Source organism: Drosophila rhopaloa, unplaced genomic scaffold, assembly GCF_018152115.1.
Source record: "Drosophila rhopaloa isolate 14029-0021.01 unplaced genomic scaffold, ASM1815211v1 contig_180, whole genome shotgun sequence".
NCBI classification, from domain to species: Eukaryota; Metazoa; Arthropoda; class Insecta; order Diptera; family Drosophilidae; genus Drosophila; species Drosophila rhopaloa.
Genome location: NW_025335062.1, coordinates 268,170 through 289,645, shown reverse-complemented (window position 1 = coordinate 289,645; position 21,476 = coordinate 268,170). Strand labels below are relative to the sequence as shown.

Sequence of the window (21,476 nt, the reverse complement as noted above, 5' to 3'; positions counted from 1 at the left end):
AGAACTCAATCAAAAATTCTCAGAACCATCACCGGGGCACCGTGGTACGTTCGGAATGTAAACATTCACAGGGACCTTCACATATCACTCGTTAGAGAAGAGATAGCACAAATCATAACAAAGTACTACAACAGGCTATCAGTACATCCAAATCATCTCGCGAGAGCCCTCACGCGAGTTTCCAGCAGTTCTCGTCTTCGCCCGAACGACCTTCCAATCCAGCTATAATTATTAGGACCATGTAGTCTCTATTCAGTTAAAATTAAAAATGTTAGATAATGTATTATTTTAAGATTTGAAACCTTATTGTTAGACTCATAAAGAGAAGATCCAATAAATACAAAACAAGCTTTAATAAAAAAAAAAAAACAGTATCCAGTTTTCCGATATTTCTGTTAAGTCAATTTGCTTCTCTTCAATTTTACTTGGTACTGACTTATTTTTTTGACACTCCGGATTCCAGTATTCAAATTTGAATTCAAATGTTTGTAGAAACTCCCACTAACGATAAACCCTAGGTGACAATTCGACTCTATTTAGCGGTGTCAAAGGTTTTGCCACTGGACGAATCCAAATTTCAATACATCCCATTGAATCAAACCGCGATCAACCGGGCCACCATTAGGTGTAGACATCTGGATTGTTAAAATTGAGTCACAATTTTTTGTTTCTGAAACAACTGATAATCCGAAAACTAGACATCATTGTTCTTATCTAAAGCAGAGAGCAATGAGAGTATCTTAGAAACAAGAAACAAACTTCGGCTTGCCGAAGTTTATATACCCTTGCAGTTATTACTAAAAACAATGAAACTATGTCGATTTTGCGCTGCAATTTGCCATCGTTTCTATGGCAGCTATATGATATTGTTGTCCGATTTTAATTAAATTAAAACCGTAATTCCATAATATTTAAATATTACCAAATCCCAAAGAACGGACGGACGGACAGACGTCACACGGACGGACGTGCTAGCAACGGACGGACGGACAGACGTCACACGGACGGACGGACGGACAACGCAAAATCGACATAGCAGCTTCATTGATTTTGCTACTATAGGCATATACTTTATAGGGTCGGAAATGTTTCCTTTACTGCGTAGCAAACTTTTGACTGAAATTATAATACCATCTGCAAGGGAATAAAAAGAGATAGTGTTTATAATAAATAATAAATTTCACCTTGATTCGGCTCCCCAAGAAGCTTAATCGCACTATTATAGGCAGCGTGAGGCTGTTTACCCTGTAATTCATACATCCTGTTTGTCACAGGATGGTGGCGATCGACTCTCAAGTTTTATTATTTTTGTGAAAATGATTTTTAACTGTATCCTCAAAGAAATAATAAATAGATTTCAATTTTACTTTATTCAAAATCCAAAATAAATTTAATTAAATTTAACAACCATACCACCTCATAATAATTGATTATTTTGGTTTTTAAGGTTTTTTGTACACAAGATTACCGCGGGAACTGGTGCCTTGAAGTAAGAGTATATAAGAGGTTACTTATCATTACTCTAAGGAGGAGTAGTTTATCAATATTTATAAAAACGCTTCCATATCATATAGCTGCCTTAGTTAGGAAATGAATAGAAATAAAGTTAGCTTCCTTCTTATTTTAAATTCATTTTTCAAACTCTCTTATGGCATCTATTTTATGCACTAGATGCAAAAGTCCTATTACTTCTTACGTATCATCAATTCCTGATCAATAAAGGAGACTGTGTGCTATTTAGCTGTTAAAATCAGAGGAAGTATGCATACAACATTAATGTGCTAAGGGTTTGCGCCTTCAAAAATTGTTTTGTTTTCTGAAAGCTTAAAAATAAAGCAAACATTATCTAACTCTAGCTTAGTGTTAAAGTATTATAAATTTAAAAGTTGGAAAATTATTTGTTTTGCAGAACGTAGAACTTCCAGAATCGTTTTCTATGGAACTAAGAAATTTATTGGAAATGCTACTTCAAAGGGACGTACCTAAACGACTTGGCTGCATGGGAAATGGGTAAGAAAAATAAATACTTTGTTAAAAAACAAATTATATTTGTTGAAATGTCTGTCTTTTGAAGCGAAAATGTATTCAAATTTTTCACACACATTAAAATATTAAAATACTGTATCACCCATGTTTTTGAAGAGTATATTTTAATACGGTCAATATACCTCAGTAAAATTGGTATATGTGCATATTTTGTTTTTGATATTACCGTCGTTCTAATAGCGACAGTTATATTTTGAGTATACACAATTTGTCACTTATATGTATTCATGTTTTCTCATACATTGATTTCTTATCAGATCCAAATCTGAAGTACCGTTAGAATAAAGAAGAACGCAATGTGATGCGCTTCATAAAAAATTGATAAATGTGCAAAGTTCTTCATTTGCGTTTTGATTGTAACACGGTAATAATGTCAAGGAACAAAGACTAAATTTGTGTGATCACCTAAAAAACCGAATTAAAAATTATGTTGCGTTACTTTGACAAGCTTTAAGTAAAATAAAAGGTAGATAACAATTAAAATGCCACGTGGAACCGAATTGAGTAAAGAAGAGCAAATTAAAATCAAAACAAAGAGAACGCTATAGTCGAGTGCCTCGACTATTAGATACCCGTTACTCAGCTAAACAACTTAATATAAATATGCCTTCTTGTATGTTTTTCGCCGCTCGAATTAGCACCTTGGCCTGCTGTTCCAAAGTCATCCGTTAGATGGCGCTATTGTATTGCGCCATCTACACCAAAACATTGCACTATGGGGAATTTGCCCGATTTTTTGGAAAAAATGTATTTTTTCAAAGTATGCGGATTTTCTATTTTTTTTTTTTAACGTGTTAAGAAAACATCAAGTTGTTTGGTAACATACCGCAAATGTTATCTTAAAAGTCTAGTATTTAAATACCAACTGTTAAAGTCAGCTGTTGCAAGCGCACATGGTTTGTTTACATTTTGCTTAACTTTGAAGCTCACATTCAAATCATTATCTCTGCAACAAAATGACGTAAGACAGTCAAATTTGAAGATTACCAATTCTCAAGGTATGTTCTGTGTAAAAATACTTATATATTGCTTAATATGTGCGTCCAATTTTAACAATTTGTAAATGAACCAGGTGATGTTTTCGTTTGGGTTTTGGAAAAAAAGTTAAACTTTCAATAGAGTTTTAAAAAAATGTTTAACTTTGTTCAGTGAGTGTCTATATCCATGTTGTAGAGTCATTAATTGCGAATTCAGAACATATTGTCTCATCGTGCGCTTCGTGCGACTTTTCGCGTAATTTCATTTTTTAGAAACCAATCTCTGGATCAAAAACGCAGCCCTGCTGGAAGTTTTGCATAAGCAAAAGGGTCTTCGAGAAAAAGAAGATGGCGAATTCACTTTTGTTAGCAAGCAAGTTTATCCCACAATCGAATCTCCAACTTTACAGATGTTTTTCAGAGAGCCATGGATACTTCAGACCCCATCATTTCATCAATGAATTTGAAGAAGCGCGTCCGAAAACATAAGCTGCTTGCTCTTCCACCAGAAGTCATTTAATTGTTATTATGCGAATATGAACCTGGTGACGAGTCTCTAGATGTTGATAATTATGAAGAAGAAAACGACTATGATTTTTTGTACAACATTGAAATTGAAAATTAAGTTAAATTTGTTATAAAAAATATAAAAATTGGGTGGGGGGGGGGGTGTGGGGTATATTTTCACTTTTCCAACAGGTGTGTATAGGTATGTAGAACACTATAAAAAAAATTTCACTGAAATATGTTACATAGTTCGCGAGTTATTAATTTATTCCAAAAAATCGGGCAAATTCCCCATAGTGCATTGGTACAACGGACAGACAGACAGACAGACGGACAGACAGACGGACAGACGGACATGGCTAGATCGACTCGGCTAGTGATCCTGAACAAGAATATATATAGTTTATAGGGTCGGAAACGCTTCCTTCTACCTGTTACATACTTTTGCACGAATACAATATACCCTTTTACTCTACGAGTAAGGGGTATAACTATGGCTGATTGTTACGTTAAAGTGGGTGTTATTGCTACTTCATTAAACAGGCATCAAAATACTAAAGAGTGGCCCACGAAAGATTTACGTTTTAAAATCGCCATAAAAAAACGAGTATATATTTTTCAAAATTTTTTTGTTTATTGGATAGCCTCAACATTGCGGTTTATGTATGAAACACCACTTCGTTCATATGGCTGCCTCGGCTGGCTTGACGGTAGCCAATTCTGTCCATCCAATTATTAAACACATTTTCGATGATATGGCCCTCAATGGCCCTGATGGCGACTTCAATCTTGTGCTTTAGGTCAATCGTCTCTGGGTGGTTGGCGTAACACTTATCCTTGACGGCACCCCACAAAAAATAGTCCAACGGGGTCAAATCGCAGCTGCGAGGCGGCCAGTTGACATCGCCGTTCCGGCTGATTATGCGATTTTCGAACGTACCGCGCAAAAGATCGATTGTGACGTTGGCTGTGTGGCACGTAGCGCCGTCCTGCTAGAACCATATGTGTACTACGTCTTCCTCTTCCATTAGGGGAAAGAAAAAGTCTTCCAACATGGCGCGATAGCGGCTCCGAACACATACCGCACCAAACATTTACTCGTTGTGGATGCATTGGCTTCTCCAAGACGACGTGTGGATTTTCTGAACCCCAAATGCGACAGTTTTGCTTATTAACATAACCACCGAAGTGGAAAATTTTTCGATTTTTCGGTAAAAATGGTCATCTTCGACCAAGCGCTTCTGAGCCCATTCCGCGAACCGAAAACGCATTGGATGGCCATGCGGCTGAACCAACTGAATATTTATATGGCCTTAGACGGGGGTCTTTGGTTAAAATCCGTCTCAGGGAAGTGCGCGAAATGTCGAACTCTTGAGCACGCTGCCGAGTTGACGTCGACGGATTGTCATTGACACCGCAGCGATATTTTCGACAGACCGAACTGGACGAGCACGTCAACCTGTTGTTTTATCCATCAACGATCCAGTCTCACGCACACGGTTCACAAAACTATCCATAAACTGCCTGGAAGGCGCTTTATTTTTTTCGAAATTTCTTGCAGTTTCGGTTGAAGACTCTCCACTTTGGAAGAAAGTTTTCAATATTTCCCAATTTTCTTGATGAGCGCGCTAAACGCCACGTTCGAGCTTTGGCCACTGATAAAATGAGTTGCGTCCAAATTAAAGCAGAACTGAAGCTGCCAATAACTCGGCAAAGGGTGCAGCAAATTTGTCGAAAGGAGTTACATACATATCCGATATGAAGCTAAGGTACCAAAACCTAAGTTATTACGACGCCATAAAATGGCCCGACTTGCCTTTTATGAAAAATATAAATTTTAGGATAGCGGCTTATAGCTTCTTTGGAAAATCGCCAGTATGCTTTGTACCAGGTCGCATGAATGCGGAAATATAATATATACGAATCTCTTAGAAAGTGAACTTATGTCATTTCCTGAAAAGTTCCATTGCGAGGATTTTGTGTTTCAACAGGATAACGCTCCTATACATGTTGCACGGTACTCAAAGACGTTTCTGGAATAAAAAAAATACCCTTGATGCAGTGGCCTGCTATGAGTCCGGACTTAAATCCGTTTGAGGATCTTTGGGGCATCCTATCAGTTAAGTTTTCGGAGGTGGAAGGCAATTTGAGACCCTTAAGGCCTTTTAAGGTGGCAATTGTTTAGGATTGGTCAAACATTGATAAACCTTTCCTTGAGAACTGTCAATTCAATGCCTAAACGATTGCAATTAGTGGAGCAACAAAAGGTAGACACTATATCATACTAAAACAAGAGAGAACGCTATAGTCGGGTGCCCCGACTATCAGATACCCGTTACTCAGGTAAAGGGAGTGCGAGGGAGATGGAGATAGAAACTTTGATCACGCATAACTTTTTAACGAATGGTCCGATTTGAAAAATTTCTTCAACATTTCGATAGGTATTGATAAACACAATAAAACTGCATTTTTACTTTTCCGAAATATTTAAATTTTTAAAATCGTATATAAGCGATTGTGGGCGTTAAAGGGGGCGTGGCACCTTTTTGAAACAAACTTGCGCTGCGTAGGAACTCCTAAAATCTACATGCAAAATGCCAATCTTCTAGCTTTTATAGTTTCCGAGATCTCAGCGTTCATACGGACAGACAGACGGACAGACAGACGGACAGACGGACAGACGGACATGGCTATATCGACTCGGCTAGTGACCCTGATCAAGAATATATATACTTTATAGCTTTACATACTTAGCTAGCTGTTACATACTTTTGCACGAATACAATATACCCTTTTACTCTACGAGTAACGGGTATAAAAAATTAAATCAGTTATATTATAAATGTATATACAACTTTTTATACCCTTGCAGAGGGTATTATAATTTTGGTCAAAAGTGTGCAACGCAGTGAAGGAGACATCTCCGACCCTATAAAGTATATATATTCTTGATCAGGATCACTTCCTGAGTTGATATAGCCATGTCCGTCTGTCCGTCTGTCTGTTTCTACGCAAACTAGTCAGTTTTAAAGCTATCGAATTGAAACTTTGCACACACCCTTCTTTCCTTTGCACGCAGTATATAAGTCGGAACGGCCGGGATCGGCCGACTATATCCTATAGCTGCCATATAACTGAACGATCGGAAATGCCATAACTTTGGTGTTTGTAAAGTAAGGAAGTTGGGATTTTCTATGGGTGTTATATTTGGCCAATCAATCCGACCTACCAAATTTCATAAGGATCGGCCGACTATATCCTATAGCTGCCATATAACTGATTGATCGGAAATGCCATAACTTTGGTGTTTGTTAAGTTAGGAAGTTGGGATTTTCTATGGGTTTTATTTTTGGCCAATCAATCCGACCTATCAAATTTCATAAGGATCGGCCGACTATATGCTATAGCTGCCATATAACTGAACGATTGGAAATGCCATAACTTTGGTGTTTTTAAAGTTAGGAAGTTGGGATTTTTTATGAGTTTTAAAATGCATCATATGAATAATTTTGGAGAATATAATGTACATAATATTCTGCAAGGGTATATCAACTTCGGCTCCTCCCGAAGTTAGCTTTCCTTTCTTGTTTTTTATCAAGTCAATTTTGCACATTTATCAATTTTCTATGAACAATAATTTTAAATTATTTTCTAAATATGAAACAAGGCTTTATTAAATATATTTGAAGCTCATTCATTTTGTACACATAAATAAAAATAATATAAAAATGTAACATGAAGAAGTTAAACAAAAAACAACAAAAACTCGATGCACATATATCAATTTTACTGAGGTATATCAAAATACCGAACACAACCCTAATTAAATACAACAAATAGAATTAGACAAATGTGCCATTTCCTTACCGTTTAAACCCTTTCTCATCCTAAGAACATAATTAATTTTCGTATCCAAACTGCAAATATTTCGGATCCATTTTGAATGGAGCGGACCTTTCAACTGAAGCGTGATTTCTCCCCCATTTTATTTTTCAATTTACTATATTAGTTTGTGTACACCAAAGCTCTGTTAATAGGCAATTGTATGTTCTTCTTAATAAAATAATTGTATTTTGAAAAATTGTTTTAAACATTGTTGAATTAATTTTAACAAAACAAAAAAAAACATTCTAATTCAATAATAAAATATTGGGACAATTTTTGTATACGTTCTGTACAATATTCCCAGTCTTGAACACAAACTAATAGAAATCGTTATAAAAGCCTAGTACTCAGATCGACAAACGAGTATGCTAGCGTAAAAACTTTAATCTTTAAAGTGTGGCCAAAATTTCGAGAGTTTATCAGAATTAAGCGTGCTACGGTCGTACTGACAATCAGCTGGGTTTGTTGACAAGCATTTAAAATTCAAATATCGTATTTGCGGGAAAGAGCCTTTAAAAGATATTATCAACAACCTTGGCAAGACAAGTTTGCCGCTGTACAATGAAACTAAAAAAAAAATAATAATTCCCTCCATTTTTTAAAATGTTCAGTGAGAAGCGCACGCCAAAAGATTAAACTCTTCGCTAGGGTTCACCCAAATTTCATTTCCCCAATTTTTTCGTCGATCTGAGTACCGAGGTGAAAAAAGCCTGACGAAAAGTGAACGCCAGCTGATTGCCTCTCGCTCTCTCTCATGACTGGCGTACAGTTTTCGTCGATCTGAGTACTAGGCTAAAGGGACAAGAAACCTACCTGTAAGTTTTCAGTCGGCAGGGCCGGTGGCGAGTTCTCTCAAAGAATACTTCGAATTATTAAGAATTTGGTTACAAAACATTGTGAGAATATTTTTAAATAGTTGTAATTTGAAATAAAGCAAACAAAATAATATGATTTTTAGGGTCAAAAAACAAAAGTCAATTAAATCAGTGCCAACATGTATGTTTTAACAATTTTCCAGCAAACTGCATTTTAGTAAATTTAACCATTAATATTTTTTAGTGCTGACGAAGTAAAAATGCATAATTTTTTTTGTGGAATCGATTGGCACCAAGTTTACATTCAAAAATATATTCCGCCTTTGGTACCCCCAAGAGGAGAAGTGAATGCAGCTGATGCCTTTGATATCGGATCGTTTGATGAGGAAGATACGAAGGGAATAAAACTAAACGACACAGATCAAGATCTTTACAAGTTGTTTTCGTTGACCATATCTGAAAGGTAAGTTTAAACATTTAAGCCAAAAATGTTCGATAATAATGTTATCGATTGTTTTTTAAATCTTTACTTAGTCTTAAGACATCAATCTATCTGTGAACATCTATCTGTTTTTCTTCTTTATGTTATACCCACGCAGAGTTATTAAAATTAAAGTCAAACTACGCAACGCAGGAATTTAGACCCTATAAATCATACACCTAAAAAAGTAGTCATTAAAATAAATCAATTTGTTTTTTTTTTTGTTCGTCCGGAGTCCCACGGCCCACTTACCCGCCCAACCGACCGAGGGGCGCAGACTTGTATCGTACGGCACGATTCGCGATAAGATAGACGCGAGATAGGAAAATAAAAGTAAAGGTCCGGGGAAAAAAGTAATAGTTGTAATCTTGTGCCAATGAAGCAAGTATTAATCGTTTTAGGAGCGGCAGAGAGTCAAGATTTGATATTACAGGAAAAAGTCTATTATAGTCAGAACATAATACTCTGAAAGGCTCATGCAAGGCATAGTTAGATCTACAATGATTTAAAGTTAGGGGAATATAATTTTTAGTTAATCTACTTGGCACAGAAGAGTTTAGCCGACCTAACAAGTCGGGGCAGTCAATATCATCATGTATAAGGTTATAAATAAAGATAGTACCAAGCATCGTTCTACGGTTGGCTAGGGATGGTAAATTAATCAAAAGAAGTCTACTAGAATAAGAAGGTAAGATAAGATTTGCATCCCAGTTTAGGCGCCGTAAAGCAAAAAGAAGAATGTTTTTTTGTACAGATTCAATACGACCAATATGTATTCCGTATTGTGGACTTCAGACGGGAGACCCATACTCCAGAATCGGACGGACTAGCGAAATAAATAAAGTTTTAGTCAAATAAGGATCATCGAATTCTTTTGACCACCTTTTAATAAATCCAAGCACTCCTCTGGCTTTATTAACCATGGACGAAATGTGATTAGAAAATTTTAGTTTAGGGTCCAAGAGAACGCCAAGATAGTTTACAAGAGTTATTCTATCCAAAGGACTGCCACTTAACGTGTAAGTCGCGTATATCGGATTGGCCCGATAAAAAGTCATCAGCTTGCACTTGGAACCGTTTAAATTTAGTAAATTATCTCGGCACCAGTTTTGAAAATTATCTAGATCGGATTGTAAGTCTAAATGGCAGGAAATGTCCTTATACTGCAGGCACAACTTAACATCATCTGCGTACATAAGTACGCGAGAATGACTTATAATTGATGGAAGATCGTTAATAAATAAAGTAAAAAGTAACGGACCTAGATGGCTCCCTTGTGGGCCACCGGAGGTAACACGGAGAATTTCAGAAATTGAATTTTTAAAAAGGACCCTTTGTGACCTGGCATTTAGATAACTTGAAATCCATTTAAGCAGATCAACTGGAAAACCTAAAAGGTCAAGTTTTTGAATGAGAAGTAAGTGATTTACAGAGTCAAATGCTTTACTAAAGTCAGTGTAAATGACGTCTGTTTGAAAACTACTATTGAAGCCTTTTATCACAAATGAAGTGAGCTCTAGAAGGTTTGTGATTGTGGATCTACGTTTAATAAATCCGTGTTGACACGGAGAAATGATTGATCTGCAAAGGTGCTGAAAATGAGGAGTAATAATTTTTTCAAAAAGCTTAGGAATAGCTGACAACTTAGAAATACCTCTGTAGTTACTGGCTTCTAACTTGTTACCTTTTTTGAAAAGAGGAATAACAAATGATTCCTTCCAAATATTTGGGAATTGGGAGGTTTCTAGAGATAAGGTAAACAACTTGTGAAGAGGTTTGCACAGGGCCTTAGCGCAATACCTAAGCACGCACCCAGTAATACCATCGGGCCCTGACGAATAAACAGGCTTAATACGAAGAAGATCCAAAAGAAGAGAGCTTTCTGTTAGAGTGGGACAGAATATGAGGTTTGACTTGGACATGGTGTAAGAATAAGGCTATGATGAATAATCTAAAGTAGAGTAAGTCGTTTGAAAAAATTGGGCAAATAAATCGGCTATTGCCTGATCTGCGGTTGCCGTCATTCGTTTTCGAACGACAGCGAGGAAGGAAAAGAATTAGATTTACGCTTGGTGTTAACAAAATTATAAAACTGTTTCGGGTCATGAGAGAACTGGACCTTACAACGGTTTAAGTAACTATTATAACACTGAGCATTAAGCACGGTAAATCTTGACCGAGCACTTAAATATCTAGTAAAAACAGATTGAGAATCGGTATTTTTATATTTCCTAAAAAGTCTGGACTTTACATTTCTTAAGTGTGTCAACTCTTTGCTAAACCAAGGTGATTTATTGGAAGTTGACGGTTAGTACCACGGAACACAGGAATTAAAGTTTATTGCAGTGTAAAAAACATTAACTGCATCGGACATATTAATGCATAAGTAAGGATCAGACCAATTAAAGCCAGAAATAAAATTATTTAGCCTCAGAAAGTCTGCCTTGCGAAAACAATGTATTCGTTTGGATTTTTCTGATTTTTCTTCTATAACTCTACCCGTATCAAATGAAAGTTCGATTGTTGGGTGATATGGATCTTCAGGTTGCGTGAGTGGTGCTACTCTGGACAGAAACCCACCTTCAGGATTTGATACAAAACACAAATCAAGTAGGCGACCTAATGAGTTTGGAACATGGTGACATAGGGATATGTCAAGCAGGCCATCAATAAAATCATGCTGTGCTATAGGTAGTAAGACATTCGATCCATCCTCAGTGGTATATTAAAATCACCTAGAACTATCAACTGATCCCTATCGGAAAGCTTATTTGCAACGGACTTAATAACGGATAGGTGATTTAAATAATCAAGAAGTTCAGACAACGGCGGAAAATATGAACAAGTTATGTAGATAAAGTTACCAGGAAGCGATAACTTTACACAAATAAATTCAATGGTATTGAATTCATCAAAAAATAACTCCTCAGACGGGAAGTTTGAATCAACTCCAATTAAGACTCCACCTCCCCGTCTAGAGGGACGGTCATACCTATATATTGAGTACTTACCTGGAAAAACTTCGGTGCTGAAGATCTCCGGCTTTAACCAGGTTTCTGTGAACACAATAATATGAGATGCAAAGGAAAGGCTATCGGAATACAATTTAGTGAGTTTGCTACGCAAACCTCTTGCATTCTGATAGGAAAGAAGGAGGTTAGAAGTAAGTTTTTTGAAATTGGTACACTGGTTTGGCCTCGACTAGGAAGTTTTACTCCCACGGGCCCCTTCTTCTTTATCTTAGCCTCGAACTCTTTCACAACCATATTATCTGGCCAAAAGTCGCCAGAGCATATGGCTTCAAAAAGCTCGTTAGGGACAGTTATCTTGAAAGATGAAATGTGTCTAGCATAAGAAAACTTAAACTTTTCCACCTTTACACTATTACAATCGGCTTTAGTTTTGTCTTGTATATAAGACAATATATCAGAAGATGTTTGATCAGGGGAAAGCCGAGAAACGAAAATTTGTTTCTTTAGTGGAACCACTGAAAGGGATTTTGGTGGAGCAGACATTGTTTCTGCAAAACCAACTTGAGCCGGTTGTCCGGACTCAGTAGTCCCTTGTGGTGGTGATGCTACATTCTGAGAAATAGGTGGATCCACTAATTGTGAAACCACTTCGGACAAATCGGAATTCTTAGAAGTCCGTGGTTGCATGCATTCTGTAACGGATTGTTCGGATACCGAATCTTTTTTAGCTGCTGATCTTAGCAACATTTGAGGGTTTGCTGAAATCAGCTGCTGATCCGCCGGAATGCTCTGTTGTTCTTTTGATTTCGGTTGCGGGGTGTTCCCCTTTTGCTCCTTACCACCAGCGGCCTTTTTGCGCTTAGGGGACTCTTCTAATAGCTTACGACTATTAAACTGGGAATCCAGCGCAGAGAGGAGATCATCAGCTCGGCAAAAACTATCTCTAGCAACTCATCTCGTTCGCAACCTCGACACAAGCATCACAACAAAACTCCAAATTGGGCCCCTTTGAAAGGTCATCTCTTGTCCGGCCAGTAAAACCGGCGCACTTGGTGTGCACCATATTTTCACACAGCCAGCAAGTCATATTAGACTGGTCAGCCATGATTACGAGGCTGCATTTTTTGCAGAAGCAGACTAAATTTTTGTTATTCATTTTATTTATTGGGACCACTGTACCAAGAAAGCGAAATTGAAATTTATAACCGAGCAGTTATAAGTACCGCAAGAGCGCAGTAACTGCACGCTTAGAACTTTCAAAGCAAAGAGAGCAAGGGAGCGGGAGCGTAAATAAGGAGCGTAAAAGGAACAAAAGAAGAAATTCGAAAATCTGAAGAGTGAATCGCTAAACTTAAAATTAGCAAACGATGAATCCGCTCCAGTTGTCGGCAGTGGAAAAGTACTCCTAGAATCATAAATTATGACGGCAAGCCTATTAGAAACTCTTCACGTACCACAACTTCGATCAAATTGGATGTCAGTGTCAAAAATCACAGATCACGGTTTTGAAGTCACTTTTCGTCACGACGGTGCCGTCATATCTCACCCAAAGACCGGCAAAAAGCTCGCAACAGCATCTCGTTAATCCAATGCAACGCAATGAGTACCGTAAGCAAGGACAGTGATCTACAGAAATGGCATGAAGTATTGGAACACATAAACGAATTGAATCTTAACGAGAACATGAAAAACTGTGAAATATGCATTCAGGGGAAGCAATCAAAATAACCATTCATGAAGTCGGACTCAAAATCTAGTGATCTACTAGAGTTAGTACACTCCGACGTTTGTGGACCAATGCGGGTCAAGTCGCACGGAAGTTCCAGATACTTCGTAACATTCATCGACGATAAAACCAGGTGGTGTATTTATAGGGTACGAGCCGCGAACAAAAGGATATCGACTTTGATATCCAGCTGAAAGGAAGAAGATTTCTCAGAGAGCAAAGCGATCGAAAGGATGGAACAGAGGCGCTCTCTTGCCCGGATAGTGAGAAATGGAAGGCAGCCATGCTTCAAGAATACCATGCTTTGGACAAGAACGAGACGTAAACTCTGGTAGATCGACCTACAAACGCGGAAATCATCAAGACGAAGTGGGTTCTGCGACCAAAACGACACGCAAATGGTCAAATCGAAAGGCGAAAGGCAAGACTTGTCGCCAAGGGATTTGCGCAGACACCCGGTGAAAGCTACGGCGAAACTTTCGCGCCAGTGGCACGTATGAGCTCCATTCGAATGCTCATGGCCCTATCAGTTGAGCTCGAAATGCAAATCCAACAGTCGGACTTCATCAGCGCATACCTCAACGGCGAAATAACCGAAGATGTCTACGTAGAAATACCAAAAGAGTTTGAAGCGATCCTAAGTAACGACGACCTAAAAAAGTATGCTTCAAATAAAGTCTGCAAAATACGCAAGGCGCTGTATGGTCTCAAACAGTCTGGAAGGCAATGGTATCGAAAACTTGACGAAAAGCTACAGAGCTTGGGGCTACAGCCGCTAAGTTCTGATCCTTGTGTGTAGGTCATAAATAAAAACGACATGCTCGTTATCGTATTAATTTACGTAGATGACTTAATGGTGGCATCGAATGACGAGAGGGCACTTACAGCATTGAAATCAGAACTTGCAGGCATGTTTGATATGAAGGTAATGGGACTGTTGAAGTATTGCCTTGGAATCGAGTTCGAACAGAACCTTGAGACGCACGAAATCAAATTGCGTCAGCGGTGTTATGCAAATGAGGTTATTAAACGGTTTGGTATGGAAAACTCCAATACAGTGACAACGCCATTGGCGGCAAATGAGAAATTATCAAAAGATATGACGTCGAGTGATCAAGAAGGGTCTCCTGAAATCAAGGACCTACCGTATCAAAGTCTTATAGGCTCATTGATATATCTGGCAGTATGCACTAGACCAGACATTTCTCATGCAGTAAGTTTACTAAGCCCATTTAACAGTAACTTTACTCAACAGCATTGGACAGCAGCAAAGAGGGTCCTCCGATATCTCAAGGCGACATTATAATTCTACTATTCGATCACTCGTCTTATTAACAACAGTTTGCATGAGGTGGTCGCAGTGTTACCTTCCCTTTTCCTACTTAATTACTCGATTTCTACTTACTGTATCAGTAAACATCGCATAACGGCTAAAATAGTTTCTGTACTTAGGTCGCTAACCAATTCAATAAAAAGGCAGTATTGTAGATAAACAGCAAAACAAGGTGATGTACGCCTTGTCTTTCCTTTTTCTTTGAATTTTGTGATGAGTCCAAAAGGGGGCCCAGTAGTTTGGGAAGTTTCCAATGATTTTTTGTCTCCATCTTCGCCTCGCTCTGAGAATGTGACTTGTATTTTCTTTGAAAATCCAATATGCATTGCCGATGATACGCGTCTGGCTTATGTTAGTTAATGCAGTGGTGTTAATCCATAACAGTTCCATTGTGGAATCACTCCAAAAATTTTCAACAACAGTACTTGGACTCATACGAAGATCCTTTCGAATTCTGTCGGTGATTGTGAATTGACAATAATTATTTAAAAAACAATAATGTCATAAATATTTAGATATTTGGCACGCCAATGGCAAACCCCTGTAACATTTATACATTAACATTTATCCCGTGACATTTATCCTTTGAGATTTATCCAATGCAGCCAAGGTGTATATTTCAAAATCAACCTTCTGGTTTGATATGTCTTTGGTGTATTTCTCTTTGTTTTTTTACATTAAATGATTTTTACTAAAAAACGCTCAGCTGCGCCGACAGATGTCAATTTTCTTTTTAATCTTGTTTGACGTCCCATTTGCTGTGGTGTTTTGCAGGTTTCATCAATAGTAATTGATATTTTAGACGCCAACCATACAGTATCCTTAGAACCGTTCAAGCATGTAGTTACATTTGGGAAGATATTTATGAATGTAACTATTAAAATTACTGATTTTTTGTCTATTTCCTTTATTATCTTGGATTCCACAGTGTTTTTATTAATTTTGGTGTATATCCAATCCGATACACAATGCATTTTTTGATTGTTGCTGCGCCATATTTCGAAAAGTTCGCAGTGACTAAACTAAACGTGCCTATATATTACCAAAATTTGAGAAAAGCGGGACGAACGGGGATGAGTTTTTGGTTTGTTATACCTTTCCAGTAATAATGTCTTTTGACATTGGATCGTTATGGAATGTAGACAAAAAAGCTTATTTTTTATTTTCTATTAGGGTCACCGGGTTGAGTAGTGTTACTCTCAATGAATTTAATATTGTGTAAGCCATTTGTTTAAAAATATCATATAAAATTCAAAGATATTTTTCCACAATGCCACTTTGAGTTGGCTGATTTAATGTATACCGGCTTGCATTTCATGCCTTTGAAAAAACTCACCTATGTCGAGAATTCCATTAGTATTTAAATCGCAAACATCATATCTTGCAGTAATTTTCTTTTCATGTTTAAAAAAAAAACATATCTTAATTATAACTTGCAAAGTCACTCCTTTTGGAATTTCGTCATTGTTAATGACTTCATATACGATGGGCTTTTTAACTTTTTCTATAGATTGCCTAGGGAATTCTATTTATTGATCTTCTGAGAATTTTTAAGAATGTAACTTCAGATTGTATTGCATACATTTCTCAAAAACATCAGTTAGATTTTTAAGCATATGATTTTCAGAACAACCGATGACTATTAGGTCATCCACGTAAAGGAAAGCTTGCGAAAGTTCTAGTGCAGAAAAAGCTATAATCATAATTCTCTGAAATGAATTTGGCGCTATTTATAAGCCGAATGGTAGTCGCGTGAAGCGATATGAATCATTGCTTGTTGGAAAGGACGTTATATCTCGTGAACTTTTTTCGAGTTCAATTTGATAAGAACCTGACATTAAATCAAGGCATGAATAGTATTTCCCTCTACCTAGTTGATCTAAAACATCATTAATTCTAGGGAGTAGAAATTTATTAGACAACATTTTTTTATTAATCTGACGATAGTCAATTACTAATCGCCATTTTTTCTTTTCCGAACTTGGAAGTGACTTTTTGGGTACTAGTAAAAGTGGGCTATTATAAGGTGACACAGAGGGTTCCACTATTATGTCATTAATGAGCTTTTGGACTTGCTCATGAATTTTTATACCCGTTACTCGTAGACTAAAAGGGTATATTGTATTCGTGCAAAAGTATGTAACAGATAGAAGGAAGCGTTTCCGACCCTACAAAGTATATATATTCTTGTTCAGGATCACTAGCCGAGTCGATCTAGCCATGTCCGTCTGTCCGTCTGTCTGTCTGTCCGTATGAACGCTGAGATCTCGGAAACTATAAAAGCTAGAAGATTGGCATTTTGCATGTAGATTTTAGGAGTTCCTACGCAGCTCAAGTTTGTTTCAAAATGGTGCCACGCCCCCTCTGACGCCCACAAGCCACAAGCTGTGGCCACAGTTTTGATGATATTATGAAAATTTTAATTGATATGTATTTGTTTCGTCAATAAATATCGATACATATGTATGTATTTACATTGTACACAGTTGCAATTGCCCGGCAAAGATAACTCCTTTCAAAGAAAGCTATTCGCTATACCCGTTACTCGTGTTATGCAAACATTTAGACTTTAATATACATAATACTATTTAAGAATGTATGTGTTTAGCCAATATAAGTATGTATGTTTAATATTTCTAGTCAATTTATTGCACTCAAAAACATAAACATAAACACAGCTGCTGGTGCAGGACAAAAGCGTGGTGTTTCCTGGGTACCGATTTTAACATAAAAATCGGGAGCTAATTCGAGCGGCGAAAAACATACAAGAAGTTGTTTAGCTGAGTAACGGGTATCTAATAGTCGAGGCACTCGACTATAGCTTTTTCTCTTGTTAAGCATGTGTTTTTCGGAACAACCAATGATGATATGGATGATCTAATAATCCATATAAAGAAATGCTTGAGAAGAATGCTCGTTGAATTGCTGATGAAAACCTGACATTAAGTCAAGGCATGACAAATATTTTGCTCTACCTAGTTGATCTAAAATTACAATAATTTTGGGGACCGGAAATTTATCAGATAACAGTTTCTTATTAATCGGCATTTCGATTGAATTGCTGTGTCTTGAACTGTAGAGGGAATTTTGTCGAAAGTTGAGATAACACAGACTTTTCTCTGTTTTTTACATTTGAGATTACTACATCGTAGTTTGAAAGTGGATCATATGTTAAGTTATTTATACTGACTACTTGTTCGGTATTGTTTGTGTTAAGTAGTCTTATAAACGTATTTTGGGATGTTGCTATGGCATTTGCTATGTAAGTACGAGGAAGGTCCGATAAGTACTTAGCCTCCAAAAAAAAAAACGAAAATTTTGGAAAAGTGGCGATTTTTTTCTCAACATAATCTCATTTTAGCTCGATACACTTGACCCAGCGATGCTCCAACTTCTTGAACCCGTCTGAAAAATACGCCTCTGTGGCGGCGACGACCTCCTTATTCGACTCAAATTTCTGTCCAGCGAGTGACTTTTTCAAGTTTGGAAACAAAAAGAAGTCACACGGGGCCAAATCTGGAGAATATGGTGGATGGGGTAGCAGTGCGTTTCCCAATTCGACCAATTTGGCCTTGGCGAGGGCGGAAGTGTAGAGCACTTTTTTTTCGCCAAATGGGGCTGTTTTTTTTTTGCAATTCGGCGGAGAATCGGCCCAATAATCCGGAGTAGTACAGCCCTGTGACCGTTTTGCCCTTCTCCAGGTAGTCGATGTAGATCACACCTTGTGGATCCTAAAAAACGGTGGCCATCACCTTTCCGGCCGATGGGACAGTCTGCGCCTTCTTTGGAGCAGGTTCACCGGGTGAAGTCCACTGTTTCGACTGGTCCTTGGTCTCTGGTGTGTACCAGTGGATCCATGTTTCGTCGACGGTCACGAAACGACAAAGAAACTCCTTCGGATTGCGCTTAAACAGCGTCAAACACTGCTCTGAAGAGGTTTCATGGTCCGGAGTGAGCACACGCGGCACCCATCGCGCCGACAGCTTTCTCATGCCCAACATTTCATGCAGGACATGACCCACGCGGTCTTTTGACATGCGTGGATTTTTGTCACGTTATCCTCCGTGGTAGCAGTTTTCGGGGCACCTGGGCTTGGCTCATCAAAAACCGACGTGCGACCACGTAGAAACTCGTTAAACCAATTTTTGAGGGTCGCCATCGAAGGAGAAGAGTCACCGTACACAGCATCCAAGCGCTCTTTGATTTCGCTGCGCAATTTCCCTTCCAAAAACAAGAATCGAATCACAGACCGATTTTGCTCTTTCTCCATTTTTGTAAAATCCGCGGACACGTCCGATTCCAAGCGCAGTCAAAACTAAACTACGAGTCCGATTCGGCTGAAATTTCGACTGTAGCCGACTACGAGAATGTACTACGTTATCGGACGGTGAGGCTAAGTCCTTATCGGACTGCCCTCGTATATACCATGCTGAATTTCTTTGTTTGGAATCAATACACTGTCTTCTATTAAATCTAATTAGATTTTTTAACAACTTAAAATCTTGCTGGCAGAATTATTGAGCTATTGCCAGAACTGTACGATATTGGAACATAAATCGGGAATATTTAATTATTTGGTCTAATTATAAGCCAGTTTAGAAATCTAATTGAGAGTTGCATTTTTTTAAGAAATCGATTCCTATTAGTCCATCACAAGGAATTCCGAATTTTAAATTTACAATATGAAAATCGGACGTCTATATCCTATAGCTCCCATAGGAACAATCGGATATATCTAGCAAGAATTGATTATATTTCGCGCAATGTACAAGCTATTGACGTGAATCTTTCCAAATAGTATTTTTTATGCATACCTTGATCAGGGTATAAGCGCGTGCCGATTGGACGTCTATAGCTCGCATAGGAACAATCGGTTCAAATTTGATGTGTTTCAGAATATTTCGCGCAGTGTAAAAGCCATTGTCGTAAATTTGTTCAAATCGTATTTTTTTATGCATTCCTTGATCAAGGTAAAACCGCGTGCTGACCGGACGTCAATATCTTATAGCTCCCAAAGAAACAATAGGGTCAAATCGGTCCAAATTTGATGTTTTTTAGAATATTTCGCACAGTGTATAAGCTATTGACATACATTTTTCCAAGTCTTATTTATTTACGCATACCTTGATCAAGGTAAAAGCCCTTGCCGGACGTCCACATCCTATAGCTCCCATAGGAACAATAGGGGGCAATCGGTTAAAATTTTATGATTTTCAGGATATTTCGCGCAGTATATAAGCTATTGACATGAATCTTTGCAAATCGTATTTATTTACGCATACCTTGATCAGGGTAAAAGCGCTTGCAGATCGGACGTCTATATCTTATAGCTTCCGAAGTAAAAATGGTTAAAGGCAGCGAAAATATCCTTTTTTTCTATTTTTATACCCTTGCAGAGGGTATTATAATTTTGGTCAAAAGTGTGCAACGCAGTGAAGGAGACATCTCCGACCCTACAAAGTATATATATTCTTGATCAGGATCACCTCCAGAGTTGATATAGCCATGTCCGTCTGTCCGTCTGTCTGTTCTTACGCAAACTAGTCTCTCAGTTTTAAAGCTATCGAGTTGAAACTTTGCACACACCCTTCTTTCCTTTGCACGCAGTATAAGTCGGAACGGCCGGGATCGGCCGACTATATCCTATAGCTGCCATATAACTGATTGATCGGAAATGCCATAACTTTGGTGTTGGTAAAGTTAGGAAGTTGGGATTTTCTATGGGTTTTATTTTTGGCCAATCAATCCGACCTACCAAATTTCATAAGGATCGACCGACTATATCCTATAGCTGCCATATAACTGAACGATTGGAAATGCCATAACTTTGGTGTTTTTAAAGTTAGAAAGTTGGGATTTTTTCTTGAGTATTAAGAATGCATTATATGAATTTTGGAGAATATAATTTACAGAGTATTCTGCAAGGGTATATCAACTTCGGCTCCGCCCGAAGTTACTACTTTTTAAATTTTAGCAATTTCGGCTATGTCTGCAAGGGTATTAAATCTTCGGCTTGCCGAAGTTAGCTTCCGTCCTGTTTGCTTTACAGTGCCAAAAAAATGTTGATACGATCATATTTTGACAAGTTTTCAAACCATTTACCTTTTTCGTTCCAAAAAAAAAACACTTTCAGATTTACCGTGCCCTTTTTTTTGTTTTAATCATTATTCCTTTTCTCAATTTAATTTTCTGGCATTTGGTTGTTGCCTAGTTTTCCCATTAAATCTGCTATATCACTGTCACGTTGTTTAAGTTATTTAATACGTACTTATTTGTATATGTTGTGCCATTCGCTTTTCTTGTCTATGCTCAAGATCAAAAGTTTGCAAAAATCCCCACCACCTGTGCACTTTCTAAGTAAGGTCCTTGTATTGTGTAAACTTGTATACCTTTGGATCCATAGACTATTCCTGCGGTGCTTTATTCAAACATGACTCTAGGGATACACCTCAGTCCAGCCTTTTGAGTTGAAGACTTTGCAGGAAAATGTTATTTTGTATAATAATCTAAAGATAAAAAAGGGTGGATCGGATTGTTGCCATTCAAAGTCATGGTGTTTTCGTTTAATGAAGATTGATTAAGAATTCTGCTTTCGATGTTGATTTGTTTTAAGTAGAATTACTGATAAATATTGTTAATAGGATATGTAGTAATTCGTCCTTTTTATATTGCCATTCTTTTAAACTGCCTGCATCGGTCAAGGGGTCGTCTAAGAGTAGCTGCGCCAAGAGGAA

General features: G+C 37.7%; 1 protein-coding gene across 1 annotated transcript in view; it reads left to right on the top strand.

Annotated features, from left to right (window-relative positions):
- The window catches only part of LOC108039093 (G protein-coupled receptor kinase 1), a 269,899-nt gene that overhangs the window by 165,540 nt on the left and 82,883 nt on the right, over positions 1-21,476 (top strand). Inside the window, exons 11-12 of the mRNA XM_044459230.1 lie at positions 1,910-2,010; positions 8,475-8,693. Of these exons, the coding sequence (XP_044315165.1) occupies positions 1,910-2,010; positions 8,475-8,693 (320 nt within the window). The remainder of the gene's footprint in view (positions 1-1,909; positions 2,011-8,474; positions 8,694-21,476) is intronic.